Source organism: Poecilia formosa, unplaced genomic scaffold, assembly GCF_000485575.1.
Source record: "Poecilia formosa unplaced genomic scaffold, Poecilia_formosa-5.1.2 Scaffold502, whole genome shotgun sequence".
Taxonomy (NCBI): Eukaryota; Metazoa; Chordata; class Actinopteri; order Cyprinodontiformes; family Poeciliidae; genus Poecilia; species Poecilia formosa.
In genome coordinates, this window is record NW_006800441.1 from 287,509 (window position 1) to 300,008 (window position 12,500).

At 38.8% G+C, this 12,500-nt stretch overlaps 1 protein-coding gene across 1 annotated transcript in view; it reads left to right on the forward strand.

Annotated features, from left to right (window-relative positions):
• The window catches only part of LOC103156807 (forkhead box protein P1-B-like), a gene marked incomplete at its 3' end in the record, with an annotated part of 180,190 nt that overhangs the window by 122,417 nt on the left and 45,273 nt on the right, over positions 1–12,500 (forward strand). The window contains exons 5-6 of the mRNA XM_016664651.1: positions 3,645–3,782; positions 4,597–4,692. Of these exons, the coding sequence (XP_016520137.1) occupies positions 3,645–3,782; positions 4,597–4,692 (234 nt within the window). The remainder of the gene's footprint in view (positions 1–3,644; positions 3,783–4,596; positions 4,693–12,500) is intronic.

Genomic DNA, 12,500 nt, shown 5'->3' on the forward strand with positions numbered 1-12,500 from the left:
CCCCCCCCGGCCATGTTCAATAGTTTCCTCCCCCCGCTTTGCCCTCCTTTCAGAGAGATTTTCACTCCTTTAGCACAGGATTAAATGATAGTAGTTACATTGATCAATAGGTTAAGAAGCACACAATCCCTCTTGGTGCTAATGACCTTAGTAGTAATGGGTAATAAAATGGGGGTCTGTAATAGCCTCTGCATAGAGAGGAAGCTGCTCTGGCTGTAGTTACTGTGAGCCTGACAAAAATAAAGTGTGAAACCATGAATTCACACTGTTACGCTGAAGGACGGACTGCAGTAGAAAGACATCGCCTAGGATTGTAAAGCCGCTGTTACCTTTGAGTTTAATTACCATTTTCTTTTATTGAGCTATGCATTGTTGTGGAGTTACAAGAAAACAAATGTAGGAGTGCACCGATTTTCCTGATTTTGCACAATCAGACGATACTTACATGTTGCCAATCTTATTTATATCTGCAAAGTTCTGAAAATCCTGCCACTATTCCTTTTCCATCTGCTGTGAGAAAGGACTGATTGACAGACCCTGTTGTGGAAGTTTGGTTTGTTTACCAAATTTGAAAAATTAAAGACTAAAGGAACAGATTCTTTTTAAGTTACTTTAGTAGTTTGGCTAACTTTTGACATATTTCAATTCAATTCCAGTGCATTTCATTAAGGATATGATAAACCAAATCAGGCATGGTTTTGTATGATGGTTTATTAGCCACAAACCCAGACCTTCCCAGTTCATTTTTAATGTTTTTCAATGAACTATTATCAGTTATTAAAAAAATAAATAAATTTGTTTTGGTAAAAAATTGGCCTGCCAGGCTGTTTAAATGAGCCACCAGCTGCAGTTGGTTTTATTTATTTATTTAATTTATTTTTTGGTAATTTTTATTTTTATAGCACATTTCAGGCAGTTCAAATTGCTTTAAGTCATAACATTATGCAGTTATCAATTATGAAACGAGCAGTAAACATTACATTTTGTTAAATGCCATCATCAAAATCATAAAGCAAATACACATCAAATATGTGAAATTTTTTCCTGCTTAAAAAAAAGACAAACATGCAGTAGAATTAAACACCTAAAAAATTCAGGTGGTATTTCTAATCCTCTATGCATCCATTAATAATAATAATAGGACATATTGAACTCGCATCTCAGCAAGACAGGGGCTGCTCCGTTGACCTTCAAAATGTTCATCAAAATTAGTGATGCTCGGGAAAAAAAGGACTTCAGTGGATAATGACTGTGAAATTAGGAAATGGGGAGGATGGGGCTACGCAAATAACAAGACAAGATGAACTGCATATTAAGACGTAACACGGGGGGCATTTTGTTCCCTGTGCCTTGATGCTGGAAATGAGAAATGGTCCTGGGTGGGGCCCTGGCCCCGTCGTCCGCCATAGTCTGGCACCGCTCAACGGACTTAGCGGAGAGCATCAAAGCTGCTTCTTCTTTATTTCATACCACAGCCCCTTTCTTCTGCTGACTATGGCACGGCTTTGTTTTTGTTAAATGCTATGCTAAAAATAATAATTAAGCTTATACGGATGTCCAAAAAAAAAAAATCTTAAACAGCTAAATTACATTCAGAAACACATGAAAAATTCAAAGGGCTGTCATTAGCTCTGAGACGGCTCTGAAATGTGGCTTCCTCTGTGACGATGGGGCCTCAGCATCAGCATGGACTGTTGACAGGAGCAGAGATGTGCTTGTGTATTCCTTGTCGCTGTCTTTGCGCAAAAAAAAGCACAATAGACACAACATCCAGCGCAGTGCCTCACTGTTTGTCATCTCAATGTTAAGGTAAGGGGATTTTAATGGCGTTTCACATCACAGAGGCGAGTGGCGGCGTTCCCCGACACACTCCGACTGCCTCGTGTCATCGGAGCAATTAAGGCTCTCTGACAACTGTGGACGCTCTCTCAATGTCACAACAAATCACTTGTTTGGAGGAGTCATGCACTTACACCTTTCCTGTAAGAATTAGAGGCCTTCTAGAGTTTTTTGTCGCCGCGGTTCCTCCTCCTCCTCCCTTTCTTGCTCCTCCTTTGGGCTATCTGCGTCTTTAAAACAGCACATCGCCGCTGACAGCGTCTCTAATGAGATAGTCGGACTTGACACGGCGAGTGGGTGCAGCGAGTGAACCACGGGAGTTTTGGATGCAGTCTCAGTGGGCACTCACAAAATGCTAAAAACACACACAGTTTTGAGATATTGTGGCGAGATCACTTTTAATTTAAAAAGTAATAGAATAAAACATGTTGTTTAATACAGACATAATAATCTAATCTATACTGTTATTTTTGTTATTTTGATCTGTATTTTAATTCAGTAGTATTCAGTAGTGCACCCAGCTGCATTCATGAGTTGCCTGGCTTATTAATAGAGTCCACATCTGTTCATAACTCAACCTCAAGTGCATTCCCATAACATGATGCTGCTGCCACCGTGTTTAGTCAATGGGAAGAGAAGTTGTTTTGCATTAGGAAAGTGTTGGGTTCCCCCCACAAAGGGGTTCTCTCACAGATTTGTATACGAGTGTATGAATCTGTGTGCATTTGGGAGTTTCAATGGAGCGACTGTGACAAAAAGAACATTTAAATAGTAAAGGGACTTCAGTCCCTTTACTATTTAATATGTTGGGCAGCTCAGAGGGTATTACAGCAAAAACCAGATCTTATCAAATGAGTGGACATGAGGAAGAAAAGTCTGAAGATGGGATTTCAGATCATGTAATCATTGAAACTACATACCCCTGCTTGTTTTTTGTCTTTTAACCTGTTTTTTATAAAGTTCTGTTAGTTGTTGACTGTATTTTTGACTATGCATAGTACATTTCTGTTTTTAATGATTGACTTGTGAAGATAGGGAATGGATGTGACTCATGATTTAGTCAAAGGATCCCTCTAGACCAGAGATGGCAAACTCAATTTCAAAGAAGCGGTTGTCGCAGAACGTTTTGATAAAACTACCCATCACAATCTTACATTTTGCTGAACAATATAATTATCATTATCCTATTATTATAATAGGACAATTCTGTTGATTTGCTGATTTGAGTGACATGTTTGGTTTAATAATGCAAGTTCACTGTCTTAAACAGTAGTGAACCGTAATTTTGTACAGAACACTTAATACTAGAAATGGACAACATTTTAAATATCCAAAATAAAACACCAAACAACCAAAAACAATAAATGAAACAGAAATAAAAAAACACACACACAACCGAAATCATCAATAAAATCCATTATGAACTCTCTGTAAACAAAATTGCCCTTCAAAAAATATTAATCATCAAAATAAAAATTGTGCAATTAATTGTTTAATTGCTTTTTGTGACAGGCTGAACTGACAATTAAAATATTATATCTTTCTCTGCATTTGATTTATACTCCTTAAGATTAAATACTATTTGATATCTTTTCACATTGATGCCATTTGGCCATATCAATAAAAACTGATTTAATTTATTAAATTATATTTAAGCACACTGTTATCTTGAAGTTCTCAGAGGTTTGGAGGACCACAGAAATAGCTGTGGTGGGCCGGATTTGGTAAATCAATATTTAGTGTCCTTAGACAATGTAAGTTGGCCTTTGCTCATTTTTTTTCCTCACTGTGACTTGTCTGTGCAGGTTCCAGTGTCAGTGGCTATGATGACACCTCAAGTGATAACTCCACAGCAAATGCAGCAGATTCTTCAGCAGCAAGTCCTGAGCCCTCAGCAGCTCCAGGTCCTCCTCCAGCAGCAGCAGGCCCTCATGCTGCAGCAGGTAAAATGTGCCACGCTGTCGCTGACTTACTTCTTTCAGATACCATAGTTTTGGGTTTTTCATCATAGTTTAGCTTTATTTTGTTGTGATTTTTTGTTTGACTGATTGAGTTAGTTTTAATTATTTTCAGTGTTTGCTAGCTTTTGTTAAGTAAATATTGTTTAATTTAGTTTAGATTTTTTTCTGCTTAAAAAAAAGACAAACATGCAGTAGAATTAAACACCTAAAAGATTCAGGTGGTATTTCTAATCCTCTAGGCATTCATTAATAATAATAATAGGACATATTGTAGTTGTAGTTTTAGTTTTTTTCATACTTAGTTTAATTTTTAGGTGCAGAATTCAAAAAGGTCAAAGTGTACTGAGTTGTGATTATGATCGATTGGGTAATGAATATGCAACAGAAAGTACCACTTTCAAAAATATATTCAATTATTGTTGAACAACCTACTGACTGGTGTTTTGTCACAACTTTCAGCGTTAGGAGGATTATGGTATGCCGTAATTTGCTGGCGTAAACTGCTTGTGTGGGGAAAAAAATAAACTCACTGCAGTTTAAAAAGCTGATATAGAGTCAAAAAAACAAAGATTGTCAGACCTCTAATTTCAATATGTTTTAGTTTTATAAACGCATGACATAGATCCAGATAGTTATAGTTTTCCCCCATTAAAGTTTTTGTTTACTTCAGTTAACAAAAATGTTTTCTCAATGTCAGCTTTTCGTTATTTTGTTTAGTTAACCGCAATAACTTCGATTCTTCCCCGTCAAAGCGAGCAAAACATTGACTCCTTCATTCTTCTCGTTTCCTCTGCAGCAGCAACTTCAAGAGTTTTACAAAAAGCAGCAGGAACAGCTCCACCTCCAGCTCCTCCAGCAGCAGCAACATGCAGGCAGCAAGCAGAGCAAAGAGGTAAGGCTGACATCACTCTGACCGCCTGCCATTTCCAAAACGACTGGCCAGATGGAGAGAGCATGGAAGGCATGTGTGTGTTCTCCTGAACTCCATCAGTCTTTCAGACTGTGGTTTAGAGCGCAGACTGACGAGGAAGGAGAGAGGGAGGGAATCAAGTGCACTCATGCTTCTAATTAGCATGTCAGATTTGCTGGGTAAACGTTAACAAACTGATACTGTGCTAAGAATACGGTGCCTCTAGTTGTGAAATTGTCTCCGTGTGAAATATGGAATATTTCACAGTTGTCAATGTTTTTTTTAGGGGGTTGGGGGAGTCTTTTGGTAGTCAAAAATTTATTGTACAAGTTCACCAATTTCAAATGACTCAATTCAAAAAAGGAAAGCTATGTAGATATGTAGATTTGTTAACTACAGTGATGCATTTCACTGGCTTGTTCCTGCAAATTTTGTTGGAAAAGCCCAAAATTTTGTTCAATTCAGTTTATTTACATATCGCCAAATTTCAACAACTCTCTTCACAAAGCACTTTAGAAAAAATATGTTCAATTCAATCGCACACACACATTCTAATTGATCTCAAACATGACAGTATGCTCAGTTAGATATTTAATCAAAAGTTTCTATCTAAGAAACACAGCACATTGCATTGAGTCAATTTGCAGCATTCACTCTTCCTCGACAATCAGGTAGCAACAATTGCTGCATGTTTGTTATTGTCGTAAAAAAGCAACCCTTTAAAACAGTTATGTATGTTAACACACCTGCACAGAATATGCACTCAGGATTTGGCCAGGCTGCCTGTTGCATGGAATAGTGCATCAATCATGTTAAGGAAGTGCAGGTTGCTTTGGTGTCTCTTATCTTCCTCTTAATGATATGCCATAGATTTTCTATGGAGAGGTACCTGTAATTAAGGAGTTAAGTTTAATCTGAATTTTGTATCACAGTCTAGTCATTTTTCTCCTTAATTTGAGGAAGATTTTTCTGAGGTCACTGGTTCCACTCCTTAAGAATGTCATTCAATCTTTTGAGGGGTTAGTAACAAAAACACAAAAATCTATTTTATTTTTAGTCTAGTTATTAGTGCAGATTTTAGTGTATTTAAAGTAACTTATTTACTGTCTTGCAGACAGTATTTTCAGCAAAATACAGACACTTGTTTTAAGTCAATAATTCCTTTATATTGATTTTAAATAGTGGTAGTTCCACTGGCATTTTATTGCACTTATAACAGGACATTTTTGCAATGTCATAAGTGAAATAATCTGCCAGTGGAACTACCACTTTTTTATCAATATTAAGGAATTATTGACATAAAACAAGTTTCTGTATTTTGCTGAAAAGTTATTTGGAAGCTACAGTTTCTTATTTCAAAATATTTACACAAGAAACTAGACCAAAATGACTACCCATTAATACACACACCTGTTAAATATTTTATTAAGTAAGATGCTAAAGCTGATGACAGACAATAAAAGAAGACTGACCCTTTTGTCCAGTACACGTGTCCTCTGAAACAAAAAAGACAACCACTCCCGTGAACTGTGTGTAGGACAAAATGAAAGGCTAAAAGGAAAAGAAAAATAACAGGGCGCATATAAATCAGAGAAGTTTTTCTTGGTAATTAACATGGAAATGCAGAGGGAGAAAAGGCATCTAATTGTGAGATATCAGCGCAAAGAGCGCTCCCAGCTTCTTTTTTTTCTTGAATTCTCTCCTCCGCCCCCTATGCCAATAACCCCTCCGTCTTGCGACGGGGCTTGCTCAAAGCCAAACGGCTTCATATTTGTTAATGACGGGCGGATACGAACGTCCCTTTGGACAAAGTAAATTATTAGTCCTTGGTCAGAAGAAGTTCAAAGCCAAACTGGAAATTTTTTTTACACTCCTGTCCCCATTGAATTTGGTATTTGGAGAGTAAAAACAGGCGTGTTGGGGGGATGACGGAAAAATTAAGCCTAGCCTCTCGCGCTACTCGATGCACACGCTGTTGAAAAGCGTCTTCCCCTCCCCTACCAACAAACTTCAAAGTTCTAGCTCCCTAATTAATGAACTGCGGGCTTCAGTTTGGACAAGTTGTGGTGTGATGCTCCCATAAATCAACATGACAGCAGCGCTCTTCGGCCTCAGATAAGGCCTGTCATCAAACTCACATCTGATGTGCAGCAAAAGGAGGGAACGAGGAGGGGGGATGCAATTGATCAGTTGAATGCAGCATGAGAAGAAAAAGAGGAAGAAAAGAAAGTCTACTTTTTAACCATATTATGTCTGATCACAGGAAATGAATGCTGCCTTAAGAGATTCTCTTTTCTTTCTCTTCCCCACGCGCCAGCTCGCTGGCTTTTTTTTTCTTCTTTTTTTTGCCCACTTTTTCCAGCAGCCATCAAAAGACAGAATGGGGCATTATGCAGCGACTCCCCTGTGGCTGCCAGACAATAACCCCCTGTTGTTGCTTTGTGCCCCCTTTTATTTTAAAGACATCAAATTTTTGTTTTTCAAAGATCTTTAACTTTATATTTGAAACTCGACAAGAAAGGGGCCTGCCACTGCCACTCTCTCTCATTTGTCAGAGAGTGTATTTTTCTCTCCCTCGTGCCACTTCTTGTTAACCTCTTATTTGGTCTATTGGGTTTAGGGTGGGGTGGAGCAGTGGGGTAGAGGAGGGGTTAATGTGCCTTCATGCTGGGAGCGCACAGGAGCCGCTGTCAGCTGATGGGACTAAAAGAGAGAGAGGAAAAATTGTGAAGGGGAGAGGGTTAAATTCATCTTCGCCACGCTCAATTTTCTTTTTCTTTCTGCCAAGACGCCCTCTATTTATTTAATGTTTCTGATGAAAGACATTGTTCCATGTGAAGTCCCGCCCCCGTAAGCACTATTATCTCCATCCGATGGACTGTCAGGGAAGAGAGGTGATGAAAAACGAACAACTGCAGACACAGGAAAACTTCAGAAAAATAACCGACTAGAAAAGATCAGATGAGATCCCGGGTCGACCTGTTTGAGATGTCGCTTGTGAATCCAGGGGAAATAAAACAACGCTTCCAGTTAGCCTGAGCTGGGCGTGAGGCAGGGGAACACCATTGAGACCCTTTTGACAGAGCAAACAGTGACTGTGGAGGGGGGACCCATTTTATCTGGCTGATTCAGTGGTTTCAGAGCCGCCAGTCTGTGACCTGTTGACAATGCTGCACAGAGATTTTTTTTTCTGTATGCGCTCAATTGTGAGAAGTAAACAGAGTGGTGTGTCCTGTGTTTGGTAAAAGGGTGCGGTGCACAGCCTGGCAGCCCCGGCAATGCTTTTAGTGCCCTGTTCCCTCCCCCGCTCCACACCCGATTTGACAACTGGTGTTGTGTACTCATAAACAGACCAAGCATCCTGTTGGGTCTCAGTCAGACTTATTTTGACTTTAACTGTGCGAACGCAGTGATGGTTTTTTTAGTTAATTTCATAGTTAAAACTGGTTTTTCTGCCAGGTTGGAAGAAGTCTTGACTTCAGTTGTTTCAGTTTTACCTCATAACAGTCTTAAATTGGTAGTAGTTTTTTTAGGTTTTCTTTTTACATTTATTTACATTTAGCTGCATCTTCAATTTGGATGTTCATCAAGGTTTCTTTTTTTAAACCTGGCAAGTTTCTGCATTTCTCAGCTTAATATGTAGGGAGTAGGTAAGGAACAACGAGGCTTTAATTTAGAAAATTTCAGTTAGCTTTGGTTTTAAAATTCCACACAAATCCTATGTGTAACAGTGGTTGGGTTATTGCCCTTTTGCAACCATGTCTCTTAATCATTCTAGGTGCTGTGATGGACATTGGAAGTTAGAGACTGTAGTATTGAACATAGCGACTGAAATTGTTTTCCAAAGTTGTTTTTGCCAGTTTATTCATGGCTTCCAGTTGTTTGAGCTCATTTATCTGTGAAGGTAACACACCTGGGTGAGGCTCATAGACTGTGGTATTTACAAAAGTTGTAAATAGCTAGTTTAGAAACCGAACCCTACCTCCTCCCTCAAATTGCTGACTTTGCCGGAATTCACACTTTGTGATTTATATCACTGTCATAAACCGTAGTTCTCCTTACACAGGAGGACCCTTAAAAATGTACAAAAGATGAGATGCTAACCAGTTTTTTCCCCATACATGTTAGCAGGGTTTTCCCCAGAAAACTTGCTAAGCCCGGTGGTCGGGGCGCTGAGGAGGTCCACCGTGTTTGTATTAAAAGATGCTAAGAAGACAGGAAAAGTGAAAATATTACTGGGTAATTATGTTACTGGGAGACATCACCAGTGAAACGATATCTAAACCCACAGCTAGTCTTAAAACAACAAATCAAAAAATACAATTAAAATGAACATCAATTATTTGCACTTTTGTTTAATCCAAATTAAGTCAGCGGCTCCATGAGGCCCCCCAGGCCTTCAGGGCCCCATAAATACTAATATTTTAACACAGACCACAGATACATAAGTATAACATTTATTTATTGAGATGATCAATGCTGCTAAATTTGATTCAATGGTTTCAGCATACATACAGTAAAAATTTTTAAATTGTTTAACATTTAAATGTAAGATTTTAAAGATCTTGCAAGTTTACTTTGTAAAAGTTCAAAGAACAATATTAATTTTGTTTTGTTATAGCAACGATCTGATGCTATGGATTTAATCTTTGATTTTAAGCTCTGTTTGTTCACAAATGCAAATTAGTCAACTGCAATTATAACTTATTGCTTTTTAGGTTGGCCAGTTACACTACTCCCCTTGTCCTAGATTTAACTAAATCTACGAAGCTGTTAGAGGTGCTGATGTTTTTAGCAACAAAAGGGGCCCCCCCAAGTCAAATTCTGCTCCAGGCCTTATACATTCTTGGACAGGCCCTGCATGATGAGTTAAATCCACTGCACTGTGCAGAGATAAGCGACAAACAGGAGATTTAATTAAATGCCGCAAATGTGACTTTAGAAGCTGGTCCATTTCGTGTCTGTTGAGTTTTTAATAAGGGCCACAGAAACTGTTGCTTGAGTTTATGGTACGACTTTCTCAGATCTCCACGCGGCCGCGCACATTAACTCTGTCTGACTAAATGGACAAAGCATTTGATGCGGTTTGATGCATTGTGTAACCGGAAAAATAATATAAAAATAATTAGAAAATAATATAAAACCAGCATGAAGCGCGGACTATGAAGTGAGCGTGAAATCTCCTCACCGGGCTGAACCTGCATGAGGTTAGCGCTGGTTCGTTAACCACTAACGCTCTGACCCACTGGGACCACATGCATAAACTTCATCAGCGCAGACAGAGCCGATGTCTGCTTTTCAGAGATGGAAAAGCCGCTCAAAAATCTTTGCCTACAAATATAAATCATATTTACATTTATAGACAAATTGCAACAAATTGCTTTCAGAGGTGTGTTGCTCGCTCAACGCACCTCTGAAAGCGCGACTACAAGTTATTCCTGTGATTGTGAGGTGGTGAGGATTAACGCAGAGACCCAGGTTGTGATGAAGATGATGATGGATTTAATGAAGAAAGCTCAACAACAGTCCAGAAACAGACGGCACGGCAGAGAGTTAGCACACAGCTAATTACCGGTAGCAACTGAAAAACCGAGGACTGAATAAGAGAGCTAAACCAACACAGGACTTTACAGTACGACTGTGATAGCAGGCAGACAAATGACATTCGACATACGACACGACAAGGACCCGACAAGAGACAAAGACAACAAGTGGGACTAAATACACTGGGAGGGTAATCACAGCAACGAGACACAGCTGGGATCAATCAACGGGGAAGACGCAGAAACAACAGAGACTCACAGGACAGAAACTGAACACAAAAAAACCTCAATATAAATACACAGAAACATGGATCATGACAATTCCTGCAGTCAGGGTCGCAACTACATATTATTCAGGTGGATGCGAGCACGTAAATTTTTAAAAGTTTCCTAAAAACATAAACAAGAAAGCATGGCGGCCGCCAGGCCTATAACACAGTGGGGGAAACCCTGTGTTAGGTTTTATGACGGTGCGGCACTGTTTCTATGTCATTAATGGTTAGACACATAGCTTTTCCATAATGAGATATTTGATATGTCTCATATACTTATAAATCTATGAATGTTAGTCTTTTTACCTTATAAAACGTGTTCACTGCAACTCCGTGATTACGCTGAGGGCTGCCAGTCATTATTATTGACAGTTGCGAGTCATTATGATTAATGGCTGCTATCCATCACCACCTTATCTTTCCTCATTAAAAGCTACAAAATAAAATGACAAGTATGGTTTGCATCCTTGTTTGTGCAGCCATTCGTGTAGCACCCTATCACCATTTTTAAAGTGAAATCAACTAAATAAAAGCAATATTAGGTGTCTGGTTTTAGACTGGCTTTAAAGGAGTTAGGGTTGTTTTGATGTTCATCATGGTGGAGTGGCAGGAGTTCTGGACACATACAAAGGGTCAGTATGAGTCTTATGAAGCCCAAGACAGTAATTAACTGCTGTTTAAAATATTAAGGCTCTCATTTTGTAGGGTATGTGTTGGTCTTATATTGAAAGTCCATTGTGTCTCTTAGTTTAGGGGTATCAAGTTTTATGGGTTATATTGAATTTACTTTGGTCTTCTGCCATTATGCCCGCTGTTAGTTTTCTGCTAAGATGGCGCCGTCATAGCTCTGACCTTCAGTACTGCCCTCCTCAGTAGTAAGTGTTCCACCAAGATGGCATCTTCATAGCTCTAATGGTGTGTTCACGCGCGTGAAAGACTTGTCTGATGCTTCAAAATGAACACGTGTGCACTTTTGGTGCATTCACACCAAAAAGGTTTTTAGCATCAAGCGCATTTAGTTTACATTCAAAGTTTATGAGGAATGTCAGACGCTCCAAATGGGCCAAATGATGCAGCGCTACATGCTCATAACACGCCGCAACACGCACTTCCACATAAACTTTGAATGTAAACCAGACACGCCTGACACTCAAAACCCGTTTGGTGTGTTGGTCTTTTATTGAAAGTCAATTATGTCTCTCAGTTATGGGCATCAAACTAAGATGAGATGCCCCTAAATTTCAGTTTGATGAGATTTAGGGGCATCTCTAAATCTCATCAAACTAAATCTCATCTAACAAAACCCAGACAGAATTCAGATTTTTTTTTTCTTTTCAGTTAGACTGTGTTTGTTTTGATTTGTTTTTGACTCGTTTTTTCATGAATTACGTCACCATGGTTACTTGAAATGCCAAGAGAAGTATTAGCACCCTTAACAGGATCGAGCCGCACATTTTGATATATGGGTGCACGGTGCCATTTGGACCACATAAACGGTGAAAGGAAGTGGCAGTTATTTTGAGGTGAAGAAAAATAGGTGCCTTCCAGGCATTGCATCTCCTCTGCATTGCTGTGGCAGGCTCCAATGACACTGGGTGAAAGTGGCATGCATAGGATAGTTACGCCAAGACAAAAAGAAGTTTTAGGTGCAATTACTTTTTCAGAAAGGTCCACATTAGTTTGGACAGGGTTTTGTTTTCCTTTATTTTGTGTTTATTAGTTCATCTTTGACTGACATTTAAATTTGTTTGTTGATCAGAAAGATTGAAGTTTGATGAAAAGCAAAAACAGATCAATTCTATGAGGAGTCAAACACTGTCTTGCTGCACTGTGTAATAACTTGACTTAAATCCATTACAACAGTTATGAAGCTTACTGTATACTGTGAGATGTAAAAATAGCTAAATTAACACCAGATTTGAAAAAAACAAAATTATACTTGCTTAAATTAAATATAATTTTTACAGTCTTAAAT